Source organism: Rhinopithecus roxellana, chromosome 8, assembly GCF_007565055.1.
Source record: "Rhinopithecus roxellana isolate Shanxi Qingling chromosome 8, ASM756505v1, whole genome shotgun sequence".
Lineage (NCBI taxonomy): Eukaryota > Metazoa > Chordata > Mammalia > Primates > Cercopithecidae > Rhinopithecus > Rhinopithecus roxellana.
Genome location: NC_044556.1, coordinates 70,777,723 through 70,800,549, shown reverse-complemented (window position 1 = coordinate 70,800,549; position 22,827 = coordinate 70,777,723). Strand labels below are relative to the sequence as shown.

The 22,827-nt window shown below is 37.1% G+C and overlaps 1 protein-coding gene across 2 annotated transcripts in view; it reads left to right on the top strand.

Moving 5' to 3' along the window:
• Positions 1–22,827, top strand: part of DTL (denticleless E3 ubiquitin protein ligase homolog) — a 67,508-nt gene that overhangs the window by 30,092 nt on the left and 14,589 nt on the right. For both annotated transcript variants that reach the window (XM_010372485.2, XM_030935948.1), the window contains 6 exons: positions 143–216; positions 1,555–1,658; positions 1,924–2,028; positions 5,428–5,540; positions 11,489–11,578; positions 13,950–14,085. In XM_010372485.2, the coding sequence (XP_010370787.1) occupies positions 143–216; positions 1,555–1,658; positions 1,924–2,028; positions 5,428–5,540; positions 11,489–11,578; positions 13,950–14,085 (622 nt within the window). The remainder of the gene's footprint in view (positions 1–142; positions 217–1,554; positions 1,659–1,923; positions 2,029–5,427; positions 5,541–11,488; positions 11,579–13,949; positions 14,086–22,827) is intronic.

Genomic DNA, 22,827 nt, shown 5'->3' with positions numbered 1-22,827 from the left:
TCAGCATATATATCTGATTGAGCTCATTAGGGAAGACTTCATCTCAGTCTGGGGAGAAAAGTCGTTTTTTAGCACCTCGTTCTCTTGATGGTAAAGATTATGATGCTCAAGATAGAATCTTTTTCTTTTCTTGTGCTATCAGGATTTCCAGCAAAGTGTTACTGTGGTCCTCTTTCAAGACGAGAATACATTAGTCTCAGCAGGAGCTGTGGATGGGTAAGAGTCTATTTCTTATTTCTTCCGACGAGATCTTTTTTATGAGCTGTGATGGTACAGTCACATAGTCTCATTATAATTGAATGTGTGTGCTTTCAACTGTCAACATAGCAAGTACCCCAAATGAGAGAAAGAACTGTAGATCACACTGGAAAATACCTAGTTGAAGGACTCTTGAAGGATAATTAAATGAAAGAATACATGTGTCACGCTTAACACATTGTCTAGCACGTAAGAGCAGTGGTAGCTGCTGTTGCTATCTTAGAAAAGCTGGCTGGGTAGCTTGCTTGCCTTATGCAATATAATTTAGTCACTAATTCTCATTTTGAAGAGTAAAATTTTTGTTACTTCGGGTTTTATCTTTTTCAGGTTTAAGAATATCCTAAAAGAAGAAATCTGATTCTGGGGATGTAATTAACATTTCTGGGAGTAATCTAACTAGATTGATGATAGTAAGGCCTAATGACTTTCACCTACCTATCATCCATGATTAGTCTGAATTCTTGGCTTCCAAATAAGTCTGCTCTGTGATGCTTGTTGGTTGGTTGCTTTGTAGAATATAAATTCTTTGCAAATGGAGACTCTTTCTTTTTAAGCTTCCTTCCTATTATATCTCTCAAGGCATCCTTCCCTTAAAATTTTTAATTTAAAATATGATGGCTTACCAAACTAGGATTTCCATTGTGTCCTCTGGGCACTAAAACCCTCTGAACTAAATTATCAGGCAGGAATGAAGGATTATCTAAAGGTTGTTAGTTCTGCTTGTGAATGACTGTGAAAGCTTGCTCTGTTTGTTTCCAAGAATACTGTCATTTCATATCAGGTCTGTGTTTTCAAGTTGCCTTCATGCTAGAAGTAGAGGGTTAAGACAATTATCTCAGTAGATGAAATGAAAAAATACTTTATTTCACAGAACAATTTGTTTAGATTATTTAAGGAGTTATGTATGGAGATGTAACCACAGGGACAGAACTTACTACTTATGATATCACAGGATATATGCAGAATATTAAGGCTTAGGAAGTGTTTTTTCTAAAAACAATGGAACAATTACTATCAGCACTCAGCCTTCATCTTCCTTTTCCGTTCCCTTAGAGTAAACTCCAGTAACCCATCACTGGGTCAAATCACATCTGTTTCCGTTCTGTCAGAATTATAAGCCTGGTATTGGAGACAACAGTGTAAGATAGTTTGATTTGTTTCCCAATGAAGTATCCTCACTGTACCTAGCTAATGTGCCAGAAGAGTTAGATTAAAAGTCATTGCAAATTTAGTGTAATTGAAGTTGTTTGGGGTTGGAAGAAGGTCTACAAAATATTTATTTGCCTTGGTTTTTAGGATAATCAAAGTATGGGATTTACGTAAGAATTATACTGCTTATCGACAAGAACCCATAGCATCCAAGTCTTTCCTGTACCCAGGTAGCAGCACTCGAAAACTTGGTAAGCCTTTGTATAGGTCTTTTGGGGGAGATATGAGTTTTTGTTAAAAAAAAAAAAAAAAAAAAAAAAAAAAAATTAGGCTAGTTTCCAGTAACATTGATATGAAAAATTCTAATATGTGAAGTTCAAAAGATAAAAACTCAGAAGAATGTTTTTGGTTTGTGTATATTTTGGGGACAAAGAATTCTGATGATTCTTCTTACGTTTTAACCTCAAATCTACTCACCATCATCAGGACATGCTAACTTAAGTTTCCTTTTTCTAGGATATTCAAGTCTGATTTTGGATTCCACTGGCTCTACTTTATTTGCTAATTGCACAGACGATAACATCTACATGTTCAATATGACTGGGTTGAAGACTTCTCCAGGTAAGACATTAGTCATTCAAATTCTCTTACCAGGAAACCATTATGGGCTTTTTTTTGGTAATGATAATTTAATGGGTTTTCTTCTAAACTGAACTTGTTAAGCCATATGAGGACTTTGGCATCTTTGATTACATCCAGTGGTAATTTCTTAAGTGTACATTCCTTGTGATTTCATAAGTAAGCTGAATTGTGCTTTACATGGTGACTTAATTTTATTTTAATAGAGAATATCTCCTGAAATTATACCCTTTGGCCTATATTTAGAATTCTCTCAATTTTTGATTTAATAAGCTGTGGAGTAGAAAAAGCACTTCTGCTCAGCTTTTGTCCTCTTTAGGGGCTGCTGGTTAAAATTAGGGGACTGAATTTCTCAGACCCCCAAAATAGTTTCGGCCTATCAGCCTTCTCCTTAATGTTAAAGAGAGGCCCTTTTATTTCTAGATGTTTTCCTCAGCCTCACCTTTTTTTTCCCCTCAAAACTATAAAAATAGAATCTGATACTTACAGCTAATAAATGATAGTTTTAAAAAGAAAACCCAAGTTTCTCAAGCATGCTTTCCTCTTTTTTAATCTTCTCCTCTCCCTCTTCCAAATCACTAGCCTCAGGCATGCTTTAAGAGAGTTATTTGGGTTACGTTATTTTTAAGAACATCAATTTCTTAAGCTACATCTTAGTAGCCTGGTTATTCCTCATCTATAGATCTTTCAAAAACACTTTGAATTCCATAACCAATCGTCAGAGTTACCCAGTCTCCACTAAAGTGAAATGGTTTGATAAACAAGAAATCTCAAGTACAGAACTTGTCATTTTATTTATTTTTTTTTTATCTTTTATTTTTTATTTTTTTGAGATGGAGTTTTGCCCTCTGTTGCCCCGGCTGGAGTGCAGTGGTTCGATCTCAGCTCACTGCAACCTCTGCCTCCTGAGTTCAAGCAATTCTCCTGCCTCAGCCTCCCAAGTAACTGGGATTACAGGTGCCCGCCACCACGCCTGGCTAATTTTTGTATTTCTAGTAAAGGCGGAGTTTCACCTTGTTGGTCAGGCTGGTCTCGAACTCCTGACTTCGTGATCCACCCACCTCAGCCTCCCAAAGTGCTGAGATTACAGGTGTGAGCCACCGTGCTGGCCCAGAACTTGTCATTTTAGCTGAGATCTTACAGAAGTTTCCAAAGGTCACTCCAAGCAATCTTATTAGGACTTTAGTATTGGTGGCAGTGTCATAGTCGGCATTTCTGATGCTTTGCACTGGGTCTGGTTTTCTCTAAACAAGAGCAATAGTATTTAGAAAAGGGAAGAGGTGTTTCTTTTGCTCTTTTCCTTAATGGAATCTGAGCTTGGAGAACTGCTAATTTAGTTAATCAAAAATCTGTCCTTGAAAGATAAAACCTAATCCTGATTATATTATCAGATGTACAAGAGCTCTTTCTATATAATTTTTGCTGCAGTGTGGCACTGAAAAGGGCCTTGAGTTTAGTGTCCTGCCGTCAAATACTTCGCTAATAATTTAGTAAACCTTTTGTGTGATTCTATTTAATTTCATTTGCTCAGATGGATAGATAGGTAAATAGATTAACAGATCGATTTGTTCCTTAAAACTTGAATGACAGCTGGCCATGGTGGCTCACACCTATAAACCCAAGCCGAGGCTGGCGGATTGCTTGACCTCAGGAGTTCAAGACCAGCCTGGGCAATATGGCAAAACCCCATCTTGACAAAGATGCAAAAAATTAGCTGAATGTGGTGGCGTGTACCTATAGTCCTGCTACTCGGAAGGCTGAGGTAGGAGGATCGTTTGATCCTGGGAGGTTTGAGTCTTCAGTGAGCCATGATCTTGCCACTGCACTCCAGCCTGGGTGACAGAGTAAGACCCTGTCTTAAAAAAAAAAAAAAATTGAATGACAACCGTGTGTGTTTGTGTGTGTATGTGTGTATAACATCTTGTAATTACTTGTCCTTTTCAAAACTTCTGAAAGGATCTTGGATTTGATACTTGATCTACCATGCTTTGTATTTATGGTGTTATATTAAGTGATGTTCATGAGGATGACTTTGCAAGATTAAATTGAGCTCATTAAAGCCAATATGCATTTTAGGATTTTTAGCAAGGTTTAAACATTTACAGTGCATATCATACCAGCCTTTCTTAGACCAGCAGAGGGCAATAAATCCTTACAGGTATAGTGGGAAATTCAGGCTAGAGTTTTCCATTCATAGTTCAGAGTTGAGGAAGATTAAAAATTACAGTTTTAAAACAATGTTCAGAATAAAGGAGCTTGTTTATTTTGCAGTGATAATACGTATATACAAATTGATTCATATCCTGCCTCACTTTCACAGTAAAAATATCTGACGTGAGGAGTATTCGCTATGCCTGCATAGCTTTTTCCTTAAAAGCTATAAATGCAAAGTTCTTTTCCAGCTTTATTCTAGAAAATGGAAGAGATTCCTGTAAGCACTTATGGAAAGCTGTTAAGTCCCCTACTAATACTTTTCTGTCTGGAGTGTGATTGTTTTTTCCTGCCTAAAGGTATCCTTAAATTCTCCAAACATTGAGATTTTTCTCTTGTATTTCCTAGTAGTGTTCTAATGTCAGAGGCCTCAGGTTTTGACCTTCTTAGGATAGAAGAACCTATCAAGAACGTATGCTAGATTGGGTTACCTGCCCTTTTGCCACTGATAGTGAGAAGGCTAAACCTAATCTAGTGCCTTGCATATGAACATAGTTTACCCCACTAGCTACTTCCACCATTCAGCCTACTTAAAATGCTGGATTAAAATGATTCTCACATCCCAGATAAGCTAGTAGTAAGTTTTCCAGAACTCAAATGATACTTTTCACTGTTTTGTTTGTTTGTTTGTTTGTTTGTTTCCTATTCATGGAACAAATGTGTGAGGATCTACTCTGTTCAAAGCACTATAAAATCTAGTGAAGAGAAAGTAAGACATAAAATTTATCCTCAAGAGGCTTGAAGTCTAAGGGGAAATTAGATGAATATATTATGCAATGGAAGAAATCCTACCCTGGGCTGGAGAGAGAGGGTCTTATAAAGGCCCTCTTATAAAGACAGTAAAACTTACAAAGTTTTACTGTCAGTTGCACATTGGCTGCATTCTTTTTTTAAGAAATGTTTTCCATCAAATTTTTTTCTCTTGATATCGCCATTTGCATACCAAGTATTCAGACTGAGTTCATGAGATTGGATCTAATCTAAAGCCTCCTTCTAGGGTTTTGTTTTTCTGCCAGTGTCCAGTTCCCTTGTATTGGATGGATAAAGCTAGACCATCTGCTTCAATAGGCAATACAGTGATAAAACTTGCTAGAATATATGTGCTGTCTATATCCATTTGACCACTAGAAATAACAAGAGCCAAGCAATTTGTTTTTTTTCCTCTGGCAGTGGCTATTTTCAATGGACACCAGAACTCTACCTTTTATGTAAAATCCAGCCTTAGTCCAGATGACCAGTTTTTAGTCAGTGGCTCAAGTGATGAAGCTGCCTACATATGGAAGGTAAGCTGCTAAACTTCACCCACAAATGTTAGACTAAAGTATTCTTGCAAATATTTGTTCTGTCCAATATGAGGTAAGTTTAATGTAACCACATACTGTACTATTCCTACATCAGATATTTAGTAAAGGTTGCTCTTAGTTCTTAATATAGCTGAAACCTTACTCTGCTACAGAATGTATGACACTTTCAGGGCCATAGCTCGTCAGAAATTGACAATTTGTACCCTCTGTTTCACAAATGATTAGGAATTAAGAATTCAGAGGGTAGTAAGAACCTTAACTACTTTGTTCTTGCATCCTGGAAAATATGCTGTACTGACTTTCTGCCCTGTGTTTTCAAACTCTCATTCAGAATACAGTATTTTGCCTTAGGATCCTGTGTTTCAATCACCCATGGAGCCTTGCACAAAACAGAAACTCAAAACTATTTGTGTGATTAATTTAATCTTTATTCTCTTGTTACAAGTAGCTGATCTTCAGGCTACTAAAGTAGATATGGCTGCTTTATCAGATTTTTATATATTTAATAGCATTATTTAATAATCTTTTTTTTTTTTTTTTTTTGAGATGGAGTCTTGCTCTGTCACCCAGACAGGAGTGCAGTGGCATAATCTCGGCTCACTGCAAGCTCCGCCTCCCAGGTTCATGCCATTCTCCTGCCTCAGCCTCCCAAGTAGCTGGGACTACAGGCGCCCACCACCATGCCCGGCTAATTTTTTTTGTATTTTTAGTAGAGATGGGATTTCACCATGTTAGCCAGGATGGTCTCAATCTCCTGACCTCGTGATCCGCCCAAGTCGGCCTCCCAAAGTGCTGGGATTACAGGGTGAGCCACCATACCTGACCAATAATCTTTTAATTAACTTTTTTTAATAACAGTAATTCTAAAGTGTCTACTATAAGCTAAGAAATTTAAAGCTGTCCATTTGAGCCCAGTGGAGAAAATAAAAATATTACACAACAGGTAGCACGTATTACTGAAAAATGTCTCTTGAAGGAATAATTAATTATGGAAATGTTCTGGGAATTCAGAGAATGATCATTAACGCATTGTTTATCCATGACTAAAAATTAGTTATCTTCTAGATCTCCCTGTAACTTCATAAATGTCTTTGACATTGGTGAATTCAAAGATTAGAGTTCACATATTTTGGGTTTTAAAGTCATAACGTCTAAAACTTCATAGATCCCATAGTTTTGATAGTAGCAAACCCTTCTCAAGAGAAAGTTATATCATTCTTTATCCTGCCAAGCTCTAGAAAGTAATATTGCTAATTTTTTTTAGGACGGGGGTAAAACCTGTTTAGTATGAAGCATAATTCTTCAGCTTAATATCTTCCAATCCTGAGGGAAGTACAAAAAAAAAAGTGGTTTCTATATAACTAGAGTTGCGAAAATGCAACACTGCTTTATTAAAATTTTAGTAACAATATCCTAAATAGTCACAAGGTGGAGATATTGCTCTATCCAAGATGTTTCTATGTTGGGCCTGCCTTTTTCTATAAGCATATTTCTTTCGTTATATTTTTAAATGAAAATTTGCCTATGAAGTATATACTTGAGACTCCATCACAAGATGGAGTTTCCTTTTTATAGTATTCTTCTTACTTGAGATTTTAACTTTAACAATGTTATGTCACTGGCACTAATGCTCTTATATTTTAAATTTTCAGTTTCAAATTTGGTCTTAAGGCTTATTTTGCTACCTTTTTCCTTTCTTCTTTGCTCACTGTCTTACCTATGTTTCCTTCTCTACTTTGGCTCCCAACTTAACTAGAGGATTTTATTCCTACCACAGGTCTGTATCTTTTAAAGTTTGTTTCTTCTTAAAAAAAAAATTTTTTTTCCAAACATAACAAAAAGCATGTAAAGAATAATTCAAAAAATATGCATTCATGATTCTTTTTAAATTATTCTTAATAAGTTTTAATTATATGTACATAATTATGTATACAATTATGTGTGTGTTATATAGTTTTCTTGATACAGTTTTAAAATTCCTAATAAATTTTTAAATTATATATATACATAATTATGTGTACAATTATATATTATGTGTATGTGTGTAAAGTTTTCTTGACAATTCTTAAAGTTCTTTCCTCTTCTCTAGCGCAAAGGCCTTTTTAAAATTTTGTTTCAGGGAGTGAAGGTTGAAGGAATACTTCCTGCCTTTAAAGATATATACTAAATATAGTTGGCCGTTGTTTCTAAGCCATTTTCAGACAACCAATCAGTGGCTACCACATACATGGGTTACCCTTTTTTAATTCCTAGGCTGGATCACATGTCAGTGTTGAATGACGTGGTTCAGATGTGATGTTCTTCTGCCTGTCCACACATAACTCAGTGTACAGGCTCTGATATTTGAGATCCTGGCAAGCTTGCACCTCCTAAAATTGAAATTGCCTAGTGAGGTGGCTCAGTTTCTCTTTTCCATGATTAAAAAAAGGAGTAGTATTTTAAGAGCAATTCCATTCAAGCTGAATATCCAGGCTGTTAGATTGCTCTTCTACATGTTAAAAAGTCAGAATTCTCTTAAGTATTGGAATTTGTTCTATGCTAAAAAGCCAAAAGCCCATGGGCACAAGAAAACAAAATAGAAGGGAGTTTTGTATCTTAAGACAGAAAAGAATGGCTTTTTAATCCTCACTGCTGCCCAGCAAAGGGAAAATATAATATATTCAGACTGGTATTGAGGTCTAAGACTTAAAAAGATTTAATATTATACCTTTTCTTTTTTATTTCCTAACTATTGGCCCACCCTCATCCCATCCTCTTTTCTCTGGTTTGTTTCTGATATAGCCACTGAATAGCATCGAAGTGGTTATAAATAAACTGATTTGGCATAGTCATTCTACCACTGACTGGTGAAACGTTGAGCCTGACACTTTAGGAAGTGTAAATGATCTCACGGCAGAAATAAAGATTAGACTTGGTTTCCAACTGGGCAGAGAAGAGATTTTGTGAGAAAAAGTGCTGATCTTCTTTGTGTGTTTCAGTACACAGAATAACTTTATGAGATCTGTAGGTTAGAGCCATTTACTTCTAGAGGTACCTTCATAGTTCTAGGAGATTTAACTTTGGGATTCCTTGTGCCTTGAATTGAAGTCTTTAGTTTACAAAAAGTAGAATATGTAAGAGAGGACAGTCTTCTGTGTCTGAGTATCTCCAAAATGCATGGATATAAATGTCTCTTAGACTTAATAGTCTTCTTCCTACTTAAAAGGGAAAGGAAGCTTTAAAAAATGAAGTTATGTAATTATGATAATGTTCTTATAATAATGTAGGGACATAAATAAAAACTTATTTGAATAAAAATGAAGGATTTAAAAGTCACCTGAATCTCATTAGAAGAAATGAATCTTTCTTGAAGTAGTCATACTATACCCTAGGATAGTCTTAAACTATCAAAGCATAAAAGTTCATAAAAACTTGTTAGACATTCGTTTCTCATTTTAACCCATAACATGCCCTTCCCCCAACTTTTCTTTATTGAGATAGAAATCATATAACATAAAATTCACCATTTTAGTCATTTTAAAGTTTACAATGGAGTACTTACTATTGTAATCACAGTGTTGTACCAACATCACCACTATTTGATTCCCAAACATCATCACACCAGAAAAAAACCTGTATTCTTTAACAGTTAAGTCACTCTCTAATCCCCTCTTCCTCCCCAACACCTGCTAAACCTCATTCTGTCTCTATGGATTTGCTATTCCAGATATTTCATATAAGTGGAATCATACAAAATCAGCATTTTGTGTCTGACGTCTTTTACTTAATATCATCAAGGTTCATCCATGTTATAGCATGAGTCAGTACTTATTCCTTTTTATGACTGAGTAATATGCATTGTGCGGATAGACCACATTTTGTTTATTCATTCATCAGTTGATGGATATTTGAGTTGTTTCCATTTTTTGGCATGAATAAAGCTGCTATGAACATTTGTGTATAAGTTCTTGTTTAACATAGGTTTTTAATTCTCCTGGGAATATAGGAACAGAATTCTATTCCTAAGAATGGAATTGCTGGGTCATATAATTGTTTAACTTTTTGAGGAATCTTCCCCCTACTTTTAATGCTATGTAAAGTGCCTGGATTAGACTTTTACTGTCATCACTGATACCTTGTTATCATATTCCAAAATGTTTTTCTAATGGGTCTCTTTCTTTTTTCTCTGAAACCCTATAGATAAATGCAAAAATGTGCATATATTCTATTGGTGGGTATTTCGGGGGTTTTTTTGAAACTTATTTTAATCCTTGGTGTACACATTTAGGTTCTTCTAGGTATTATAAGTAATACAGAAACTGAGAAAGGACCAATATCATGAAATTAAAAGCTAGAGGTAATAAGCAGGGTGAACCAATGGAAGAGAATAATGTATTTCTACCAGGGATGCTCAGTAGGACTTGAGGATTTCCTCTCCTTTTTAATTTGCTGCTACCAGACCTGTTTGGACCTCGGGTGAAGAGAAACTTAATAGACTGGGGCCTTCCCAAATGGAAGAGGAAAGGAAAATTTCTGTGATCGCTGGGATAGTTAGAGACGATCTTCAAAGTCTTTTCTAAAATATTTTACCTTGTGAGAACGAATTATCTCTGTGCCATTGTAGGAGTAGGCAGTAAGTGAGGTTCCTGTGGATGTGGAAAAAGCCTCCTTTCTGTTAAATTTTAATTTACTCAGCAAGACAAGTTAGACTCTGCTCGTTGTATTCTTTTGCTTTTTGAATTATTGCATATGTACCATTTAAACCATTTAATGATTGAGTTGAATAACCTTATCAATCAGTGTGTCAGATCTCTTAACTATAATCTGGAGAATCTATTAAGTTTACTTAGTCATTCTCACAAATAATCATTCCAGAGTCACCTCCACTTTCTTCATACAAATGAGCCATGATTCAGAGCCTCAGGAAAATGGAAAGAGAATAACTTCTCTCAGCCCCAACCTCCTTGCTCTTTTGAAACACACATGCTAATAATAGTTATGTGAGTTTGTACTCCTTATTGTGCTGATTAATTCCCATGGCCTATGAAAGAGATTGACATCTCTTGAATGAGTCAGCTGTATGATGCTGTCAAATGCACATAACTGGTGGCACCTGATGATGGAAAAATACGATTCTTAGTCACATGTACAGGATAGTACAATGTGACCCTTCTTTCTGCATTAAAATATATTAAAATGTGAGTGACACTTACTTGAAAATTCAAAACTTCTCTCAAAATTAACTGAAACAAAGTTTTAGAGGGAAAAAAATGTTTTTCCAGAAAGAATACCAAAGTGCCATGTAAAATACAGTTTATATCCCTTCAGAATGAACGTTATCCAACTCAAAATGAAAGAGTATAACTTTGGGTTTTGGTAAAAGTTACTGACCAGCTCTGTTGGGACAAGAGAACGGTCTTCTTTTGGAAGGAAGACCGTCGTTTTGTCCCAAGAGAGCTGGTAGCATGTTTCGGAAATCTACAAGTTTCACAGTTAATTTAGTGTTCCTAGAAGTAGCTGACTAGAGATCTGACAATGTCTGTGCTGTGTAAAAACAGGACTGAGTTGTCAAGTTGACTACTTAAGGATGGATAACATCCTTGCAGAAAGTTTACCACCTGAGGAATGAGGGACAATGCCAGTCTTGAATTTTAGTCAAAATATATATGCCTAGGTTGTCCTAATATGAAATAAGAACTATCCTTGTGTGTAAGCTCATATTATTTACTTATTTTGGCTGTTTTCATTGTGTTTTCCCAGATCAGTAACAGAAATATTTCATTGCCCATTGGAAATCTTTTTTTTTTTCCCCCATACTATATCTAGGCAGGTCTAGTGGCCTTTGGTAACAATCCTAAAACTCTCTAAGACACACTTCTGAATTCAAAGGCCTCTATCTGGGAAATCTAACATTGCTTTGCTGACTTATTTCTTTTTGATTGGACTAGGTCTCCACACCCTGGCAACCTCCTACTGTGCTCCTGGGTCATTCTCAAGAGGTCACATCTGTGTGCTGGTGTCCGTCTGACTTCACAAAGGTTTGTAAATGAATCTCTATAGTTGGTTTAAAATGTAGATCACAGGTTTATAGGTTTTTCTAAGGTTTGTTTTGAGAATGATATAAATTTTTATGTTTGAGATTTTAAAGATCTAGGTGCCATCCAGGATCTATATTCACATTACTCAAGCATATTCTGCTTTTCTCTACCCATACCATAATGGTATTATGCCCTGTGAAATAAGGATAGATTTCTGGTTCCATAGTTATTTCTTTCCTAAATACAGAATTAAGTTGTTAACTTAATTAAAGTTTTCTATTAAAATCTAAGATAAAAATACAGTCTAAGGTGAGAACTAGTCTTTTTTACTTTTTAGATACTATCAATGTAGTATATTAAAGGTAACATCTTGACAGCCTCATTTGGGTTTTCACATATGACTAACAAAATAGTTACTGTGAAGTCTTAACATGTTAGGTTATCTGTTGCTAAACTATGTAAGTAGGTCTGAAATGTTTTAGATACTCCAGAAAGAAGACAATATGCCCACCTTTTAATTTTTTTATAGCGACACTTTAAGAAACAAAAAAGCCCCTAAAATGTAGAAAGGCCAGAAACATTAAAACCTATGTATATATTGGAATTTCATGTAATAGTACCTCAAGTTCCAGTCATTCTCCCAACCCCCGTTGCCTCTGGTCTTTGAGTTATTCTGGGTTTTACAGGACATCTTATTTCTGTGGAGGTCTCCCCTTTCACGTACGACATTTTGAGGTTTTGTTGCCTATTGTTCCCATCTGTTTTTTATCTTCCAGAAACTTCTCATGGTCTGGTCTATTTGTGGCATCCCTGCTAGCTTCTAGTATTGCTGTGGATTTCTCCTTATTCTTGTTACCATTTCTGTGCTCAACTTCATGGCAGACCTTTTCTTTTTTTTCAGTCATTACTTTAATCACCCGAAATTACATATTAATGATGTTTTTTTCTCTGAGATTCCATGTAATTTCTAGCAAAATGTCTGCTTTTAACATGGAGTGTTGCATCTTCATGGACTTACTAAGTTGAATGATTTTCGAATTATTCAGTTAATTATGTTATCTTTTTTCAATCGTCATATATTATCCTTACCCCTGTGCATCTCAGACATCATATATTAATTATCCTTATTTCCTGTGCTCAAAGGAAATAGCAGGGCTATTTATCTAATGTATTGGCTACTTTTTTAAGTCTTTTAAAAATAATTTCATCCCAAGCCTAGAATTAGGAAAGTAGGATATGGTTTGTGTTGTTTTTGTGTTTTTAATATCTGACATTTAGAATAAGAGAAAGCTTGGTTTAAATTCTAGCTCCTCCATTTGATTGTGGTTACTTTGGGCAAATAACTTTATTCCCATTTTGCATATGAGATTATTTGAGTACAAAGCTTTTAGAGTGTGAGAATTAAATAAGATAAAGAATGTAAACTACCAAACACACAGTAGATGCTCTGTAAATAACTATTGTTAATAAACTGTAGAGGAACTGTGAGATTCCAAACATTTCATATTGAACAGTTAAATATGTATATCTTCTTTTGGCTTCCCAGTAAGGAAAGGAAAAAGCTGCCAGTCTCTTGGGGGCCAAGACTTAAGAGAAAGTGTATTATTTTTTTCTTTCTCTTTAGTGACTGAAATAGAGAAATTATATAAACAAATGCTGGGGAACAGCTCTGGTACCAGTGGCCATTTGCCACAAGCTCTTCAAGCTGGACTTTCTCTGCCATAAAAGGCTTGGGACCAAGATCGAGAATAGTCAGATATTTTTAAAGGGGCAAAGGTTATTTTTTAACTTCTTTCAGCCTAGTGAACTTGTTGTTTTCCCAGATTGCTCCTTTACCTATCTGAAAAAGAATCTCAAAAGGAATGGTTTCCTTCTACTTGTCACAGCCTACTAGAGACATGGGCCAAGTCTGATCTTGCAAATGGTGCCATTACTTTAGCAATGTGGCACAAAATGCAGAATTCAGAAGAAAATTGTAGAAATTGAATGTTGGTAACATATACTGATTGATCATTGAACAGAAGAGTAAAAAGGGTATCTTAATTACGTATTTTGTATTTATACAGAAGATAATAAAGAGCCAGGTTTTATAGCAGAACTTTAGATTAGATAAGAAATGACCATTAACAAAAGACATACTAGTAGAGTGTATACGAAGAAGAAACTAAAGAGTCAGCTTTGTTAGAAATCTGGAATGATTCCTGAAAGCAAGAAATGGATGTACATGATCTGTCAGATATTATTTTCTATGTCCTGTTTATTAGACAAAATAATTCTCCAGTCACAAGTCCTTAAGACACACCTGTTTTTTTAATGTATTGTGAATCTTTGATTAAAATTTCTTAATTCCCTTCTTGGTGCTCCCTCTTAGATTGCTACCTGTTCTGATGACAACACACTAAAAATCTGGCGCTTGAATAGAGGCTTAGAGGAGAAACCAGGAAGTGATAAATTTTCCATGGTGGGTTGGGCCTCTCAGAAGAAAAAAGAGTCAAGACCTGGCCTAGGTAAGGATATTATGTACTTTCCAAGTTTTTTATGGTTTGACTAGTTTAATCCTATAGTACAGAGAAATAAGCTAGATTTGATCTTGCTTTGGTGTGTTTGTTAGCTTCTTGCCATTCATTCTTTTTGATAAGTACTTCCCAAGCACCACTATGTTTATCATTTATACAAGGTACTACAGTGGTGGATTTATTCAACAAATATTTCTTGAACACCCAGTATATGCTGGGCCCTGTTCTTCGTTGCTAGGGATTCAGCAATGAACAAAATAATTTTTAAAATCCTGAAGATGTAAATAGAGCTAACATATTAGTGTGAGAGGCAATAAACAAGATAAAAAAGTAAAATATGTACTGTGTCAAATAACAATAGGGGTTAGGAATAAAGGAAATAGGAAAGGGAGAAGGGCAAGGGTGAAGTATGCTATCAAAATTTTATATTAGGTGACCAGGGAGGCCTCAATGAAAAGGTGGCATTTGAGTAAAGAAAGTGAAGTAGTAAGCCATGTAGATATTTTAAAGAAGAGTATTTAAGGCAGATAAAAGTACACAGGCCCTAAAGCAGGAGCATGCTTGGCATATTTTCTCTTCCTCAGAGAGGCTAGCTTGGCTGGCCCCTAGGGCTGGAGTAGGCAAAGGAAAGGGAGGGAATAGTAGTAGAAAATGAAATTCTTGTGAGATTTTGGCTTTTATTTTGATAGACAAAAGTCCACCAGAGGGTTTGGAGCAGAAGAGTGTCATAATTTGACTTTTAACTTGATCATTCTTGCTCCTGTGTTGAGGATAATTTGTAAGGTGGTCAGGATAAAAGCAAAAAGCTACTTTTAAAAAGCCATTGAGATAATCCAGGAAGTGATGACGGTGACTTAGACCAGAGTAGTAGCAGAAGCTATGATGAGAAGTCATTCAATTTTGGATATATTTATAAGACAGAGCCAACAGGATGTGTTGAGGGATCAGATGTGGGGCTATATGGGAGAGTTATCAAGGATGACTTCAGAGGTTTTGTTTAAGAAGCTAAAAGGATAGAGTTTCATTAACCTAGATAAATATCCCTGCAGGAAGAGCAAGTTTGGGAGGGAACAGCTGGAGTTCCATTTAGAAATGTTGTTTGATATGATTATTAAACACCCAAATGTACATGTCAGGGAGACATTTAGATGTTCAATTCTGCAGTTCAGGGTTGAGAAAGTAGATGTGAGGTTCATTATCACACAGGGTGAAGATAGGTATAGATAGAAAAAATTAGGCCTGGTGTCTTGGGGTACCCCGGTGTGTAGAGGTTGAGGAGGTGACAAATACCATTAAAGCCTACTGAGCAGCCACAACCAGAGAAGTAAGAGAAAAACTAGGAGAGTATTGTACCCTGGAAGCCAAGTAAATAAGAGGAGAGAGGAATGAATTTGATCTGATGTTTCTGGCATACCAAATAAAATGAGGCCTAAAAACTGACCATTGGATTAGGCAGTTGTAGGGGTTATTTGGTGACCTTAATGAGTGTCATTTTGGTGGTATGGTGGCCTGATTGGTGTCATTCATGTGTATGACTTGGGGACTACAAGTATAGACAGTTCTTTCAAGGAGTTTTGTTATAAAGGAAAGAAGAGAAGTGAAGTGGTAGCTGGAGAAAGAAGCAGGGTTGAAGTTTGCTGGGGGGTTTTAAAATAGGAATATAACATTTCACAGTGATTGGCAGGATTGTATAGAGAGGGGGAAATTGATGCAGGGGAATTTGCTGGAGCAATGTTAAGCATGAGGGGATACTATCTGATACGCAGTAGGAGCATAGGCCTTTGCCAGGAACGTGGATAGTTGATCATAGTAATTGGAGAAAAGGTGGAATATATAAGCATGGTGCAGGTAGGCTACTGAGAGATGGTGGGGAGAGAGGTGGAGAGATGAGATGGCCATAACTTAATGGAAGCTTCCTTCTGTTCTGATGTTAAAACGTGAATCAGGGTTATTAACTGCGAATAAGGATAAGGGAGAAAGGGAGTAGAGATTTTAGAAGAGATAAGAAAGTCTGAAATAGTCACTGAGAGAATAGAGGAATAAATGGTCAGGAAAATATGATTGTTGGGCTTCAAGAGTCAACTTGAGGCTAGCAGTAATTAATTGAAAGTGAGCACTCCACATGGTTCTGTATTTGCTATGCAAGTACAAGTATACTATAGGTAAGGAGCTGGATTTAACAAAAGACATACTAGTAGAGTGTATATGAAGAAGAAACTGAAGAGTCAGCTTTGTTAGCTGGATTTAACCAGGGATGTGGTTTAGCAGTGCAAGTGAAGAAGGAAGTTGAGGGTAGATGCAAAGAGGATGATTATGACTATAGGATATAACCTTGGTAAGGAGGCATATTAGTCCATTTTCACGCTGCTGATAAAGACATACCCGAGACGGGGCAATATACAAAAGAAAGAGGTTTAATGACTTACAGTTCCACATGACTGGAGAAGCCTCACAAGGCAGAAGGCAAGGAGGAGCAAGTCATATTTTACGTGGGTGGCGGCAGACAAAGAAAGAGATTGGGCAGAGAAACTCCCCCTTATAATACTATCAGATCTCATGAGACTTATTCGCTATCATGAGAACAGCATGGGAAAGACCTGCCCCCATTATTCAGTTACCTCCCACCAGGTCCCTCCCACAATACATGAGAATTCAAGATGAGATTCAGGTGGGAAAACAGCAAAACCATGTCAGGAGGGGAAGTGAGGACATAATGGGGCCAAGGGATAGTGTACTATCAATGGATTGAGGATAAAAGATTGTTGGAATTGAAATAGTAAAAGGAGCTGGGAAAATAAGTGGTGGGATGACTGAAATTAAGATAATGGAAGATTTCCAGGTATTAGTAATAATAAGATCAAGAATAAGTGGCTTAGGAAAGTGAAAGGACAAGATTATTATAGAAGAAGGAGGTCAAGAAACTGAGAAACCAAGGTATTGGAAAGATTATGTACATGGATTTTTTAATCACCACAAATTGACAGAGACGATGTTGGAAAGAGTAACAATGAACCAAGAGCAAAAATCTTCAAGCAATGAGCCAGCCACAGTGGATCCTCAGGATATCAATTTGTACTTACATGGTAAACACACAACCATGTGGAATGCTCACTTTCAATTAATTACTGCTAGCCTGAAGTTGACTCCTACTGGCCAACAATCATATTTCCCTGTCCATTTACTCTTATATTCTCTCAGTGACTGTTTCAGACTTTATTATCTTTAAGCTTGAGGTTTAAGCTTAAAGATTCATTTTACTTCAGCCATCAAGGCCTAAGGTTAATGGGGAATTGAAGGTGAGAAAGGGAAAATATATAGGCCCATTTTTCTAATGACTTATTTAGTTGCTTATAAGATACAGAACTAGACTTCAGAGGAGTCTTTTGCTCTAAGTCTGGTTTCCGTAGTCTTTGATGGTGCTGCCTTATTTGTTTTTGCTCTTCGCTTTCTTTAATTTTTTTTTTTTCTTTTTTTGAGATGAAGTCTCACTCTGTCGCCCAGCCTGGAGTGCAGTGGCATGATCTCGGCTCACTGCAACCCCTGCCTCTCAGATTCAAGCGATTCTCCTGTCTCACCCTCCCGAGTAGCTGGAATTACAGGCACGCGCCACCATGCCCGGCTAATTTTTGTATTAAGTCAGCTAGTTCTACAAGAGTGAATAAGATAAATAGCAGTCCACAGACCCTCTGCCTCATAGTTTCCCTTTCCCAGAGGCAACCTCTTTTAAATCTTTTTGCTGATTCTTTGATATGTATGTCTAGACCTCTAAATAGTTTTGTGCATTTCTATTTATTTTTTGCAATTTTCAGCTTTATTAACTTCTTTCCTTTGTGGCATGAAGATTTAACTCCCTTTCCTGTGTCCCACCACTATCAAACCTTCATACTCCTCATCCTCCTAATACAGAGTCATGATTTTGGTTAAATCAAGATACAGCTCAGTTCCTTTAAGTATGCAGTTGTCCCTCAGGGTCCATGGGGGATTGGACCCAGGAACCCCCAACAGATACCAAAGTCCACAGAGGCTCAGATTCGTTATATATGTTGTAGTATTTGCCTATAACCTATGTACATTTTCCCATATGCTTTTATCATCTCTAGATTACTTAAAATACCTGGTACAGTATAAATGCTATACTAATAGTTGTTGTACTATATCATTTAGGGAATAAATGACAGGAAAGAAAAGTCTGTACATGTTTAGTACAGACACAACCATCTTTTTTCACATTTTTGTTTTAATATTTTCAATTTGTGGTTAACTGAATCCATGGCTGTGGAACCCAGCATACAGAACTCAAGATACAGAGAGTCAACTATATTTAGAGTTATGTAGTCATTAATACAATCTAATTCTAGAATATTTTCAACACCTAAAATGAAGGTTCCAGTTTCTCTTATGTTCTTGTCAACATTTGTTATTGTCCGTCTTTTTCATTGTACCCATCCTAGCAGGTGTGAATTAGTATCCCATTGTGGTTTTGATTTGTATTTTCCTGATGGCCAGTGATGTTGAACATCTTTTCATGTGCTTTTGGCCATTTATATATTTTCCTTGGCAAAATGTCTATGCAGATCTTCTGCCCATATTTTAATTGGGTTATTTGTCTTTTTATTGTTGAGTTGTAAGCATTCTTTATATATTCTGGACCGAAGTCCCTTATCATGTAATGATTTGAAATGATTTATTCTGTGGGTTGTGTTTTTACTTTCCTGATGGTGTCTCTAGACACATGTAACTTTATAATTTTGATTAAGTTCAGTTTATCTGTTTTTTCTTTTGTCACTTATGCTTTTGATGTTAAATGAAAGAAACTACTGCCTATTCCGAGGTAACAAGGATTTACTCCAGTGCTTTCTTCTAGTTTTTTAATTTAGGCCTATGTTTCATTTTGAGTTTATTTTTGTGTTATGGTGAGTTAGGCATTCAAATTAATTTTTTACATATGGATATTTAACTTTCTTACCATCACTTGTTAAAGAGAGTATTCTTTAGCCCAATGAATTGTCATGGCACCCTTAGTAAAAAATCTGCCAAAAATCAATTGACCATAAATGTGAGGGTTTATTTCTGACTTCTGACCATCACACCTGGATAATTTTTGTATTTTTGTAGAGGTGGGGTTTCACCATGTTGCCCAGGCTGGGTTCAACTCGTGAGCTCAAGCAATCCACCCACCTCAGTCTCCCAAAGTGGTGGGATTACAGACATGAGCCACGGCACCCAGCCTTAAGTACTTTCTGTTATCTTTTTTGCAACACTATTTAAAATACTATACTTGAGTAAATGTTCCATAATTTACCTAGCTGTTCTACTGTAGTTAAACATTTGTTTCCAATATTTTAAAAGTTGGAGGGTTTTCCTCCCTGAATTTAGTGTCCACCTTCCCATTAAAATAAGATTCCCAAAGGTAGAATTCTTGTGTTAATGACTATACCATTTTTTAAAATTTGTGATGAAAAGTATCTGGCTTTTAACTATATACTTTTAGTGTGCCATAATTATTCTTAGAAGCCAAGTCACCAAAAAGTTACATATTGACCAAATTTGAGTTGTAATAACAACGTTTAGCCACTATTGACTCCTAGCATAATTGTTCTTTTTTTTTTTTTTTTTTTTTTTTTTTGAGACGGAGTCTTGCTCTGTCGCCCAGGCTGGAGTGCAGTGGCCGGATCTCAGCTCACTGCAAGCTCCGCCTCCCGGGTTCACGCCATTCTCCTGCCTCAGCCTCCCGAGTAGCTGGGACCACAGGCGCCCGCCACCTCGCCCGGCTAATTTTTTGTATTTTTAGTAGAGACGGGGTTTCACCGTGTTAGCCAGGATGGTCTCGATCTCCTGACCACGATCGTGATCCGCCCGTCTCGGCCTCCCAAAGTGCTGGGATTACAGGCTTGAGCCACCGCGCCCGGCCTAGCATAATTGTTCTAAGGACCTACTTGGATTATCTCATTTAATTATGAAAACAACTGAAACTGAAGGTCAAGGAAGTTAGACTTGCTTAAAATCTCATAGCTATGAAGTTGTAGAACCAGAGTCTATAACTGAACCCTTACAGTCTGACTCTAGAACACATGCTCGGAACTACTCTGCAGCACTGCCTTCTTTAGAACCTAACAAAGCAAGGCAAAAGTTCAGGTTAAGATTGGAGTAAGAGTTATGCCTAGATTACCCCATTTATGAGTGATGCGAGGGTTACTCTGAAGAGCACTACGAAGCAACAACCTGACAGTGGGTGCCAAAGGCTGGCACACTGACCATTCAACTCTCTAAGCCAGCTTCCAGCCACAGATTTACTGCTTCTAATCACATTGCCATCTTGAAAATCATGTTCCCCTGCTTTCCCAAGCTTCTAATTGCCACACCAACCTTTCATTGCTGTCCTGGGCTGCATATCTTCACTTCTGGCCCTGGTTTGTAAACCCCCCAGTTAACACATTAACTGGAAGGGTTTAAGTGCCAAGACACAGCCTCTTTTCCCCTGCCCTACTGCTCCCAGCCGGCACCTGCTTTATTGCTTACAGCTCTTTCCCTGTGTTTTAGCCAGAGATCTCATAGCACTGCTGAAACCAATAGTCCTCAATCTTGGCTATGCATCATAGCTACTTGGGGAGCTTTTCAAGTCCATGTATCCCCAGTGACTGATTCAATAGGACTGGGGTGGAGGCCAAGTACCTGTATTTTTACAAAGCTCCAAGTAGGTCTGTTATGTAGCCAGGATTGAGAACCTCTGATTTAAGCATTATTGAGTGACAAAGTTGATTATCCTTATCCTAAAGAGAAGGAAACCTTACCTATTCTGTCTCAGTTGCTGCAGTCTCACAAGTCAACAGGATAATTATGGAGTCAATTTTCTGATGCCTAGAACCTCACCTGTATCCTTGTCAGCAGTAATGAAACTTAACAAACATTGTTTAATAATTCCTTGCTAGGCACTATAGGGGCACTGGGCCTAAAGATGAATAAACCATTGTTAGCTGCCCTCTAGGCTCACAGTCTAGTCTAGGAGGCATATTCAAAAACTATAGCACACAGCCATTAGCTGTATAAACAAGGGACTCTGAGAACCTACTTCCTCTGCGGGAGAAGAGGAAAGAAGTTATGAATTCTTCACAATGGAGTTAACGTTGTCATCAGTCTTGAAACATGAGAAGAATTTCTGCCTGACAAAGGAGGAGCTAACTTGGCAAGAAAACCACATGAACAAAGAAATGTGACAGTGCACAGCTTGTTCAGGAAGCAACTAGTAGTGTCCTGTAACATGATCCTAGAATAGCAAAGTTCATGATAAGACTGAAAAGGCAGGCTGAGGCCAGATGGCAAACTCTCATATAGAAAGAAGCCGGCCTGGCACGGTGGCTCACGCCTGTAATCCCAGTACTTTGGGAGGCTGAGGCGGGTGGATCACCTGAGGTCAGGAGTTCGAGACTAGCCTTGCCAACATGGCAAAACCCCATCTCTACTAAAAATACAAAATTAGCCAAGCATGGTGGCACACACCTGTAATCCCAGCTACTCGGGAGGCTGAGGCAGGAGAATCGCTTGAATTCAGGAGGCGAAGGTTGCAGTGAGCTGAGATCATGCCACTGCACTACAACCTGGGCGACAAAACAAGACTCCATCTCAAAAAATAAAGAAAGAAGCTGCAAACTATTAGTAGACTCCGTATAATTCTTCAAAGGAACTGACTTTAGGAAGCATTTAGGGCAGTAACTTAGTCTATGCTACCATGTCATCAAATCTCATATATTGCTTAAGGTCAATAAGGAGTTGGTCCACTTAAGTAGATGAAGTACTAAAGAAAATGGCATGCCGTATTTAAATGTGTAGGCTCATATAATGGCATGCAATGCACCTGTAAAAAATAATGCAGTGCATCTATTTGTACTTTCATAAAGAGACATAAAAATAAAAGAGCAAATTGCAGAACATGTACATATTCTGTACATAACAGATATATATAGTATAATCCATTTGTATTTTGGAGTTTTTTAAGGTATGGTACATAACCTTTGTATATGCTAAATAGGCATAGAGAAAATTGTGGAATGCACAAGAATGTAAAAGTGAAATGAAAAAGTTGAAAAGAGGATCCTGTTTCTACCCTCTTCCCCTCTGTACTGGTTGAATTTTTTTACCATTAACTTTCATACTGTTATAATCTAGTTACTGTTTAAAAAACACATACACACACACTAAATTTGACCCAGCGTTTGCTAACCTTCAAAGCTAACAAAATTTCTTTGACTCCCATAGTCCATTTCCTCTTTCACCGTGACATCCTGAAGGAAGAGGAAATGCCCCAACTTTCTAACACATCAATTTTATACCAGCCTTATCAGTGAATACTTCCAGTGTATGCCATGCAAGTTTCAGAAACCTACATACCTGGTTTGTCCCTGTCCCAACTCTTCCTTCTCCAATCCTGCCTTGTTAATTGGCATATTATAGGACTCATAAAATTTTAGGACTTTCTGCCCTAAATGTACACTTTGACCCACTTAAATGGAACAGATGACTGTGGCAGCTGTGCAGTGACTATTGACCTGCACCAAGGAGTGCAACAAATGAAAACTTCCTTCTGCTGAAAAAAATTGCTGTTATCAAGCTCTAGAGCATTAGTGTGAGAGCCATAACCAGAGGCTTCATGAATAGGTCCCTGTTACTAAGTCCTTTTCATAGCACCTTATGACAAAATGGGGTTTTTCATTAATGATCCTTATTAAAAAGAGCAGT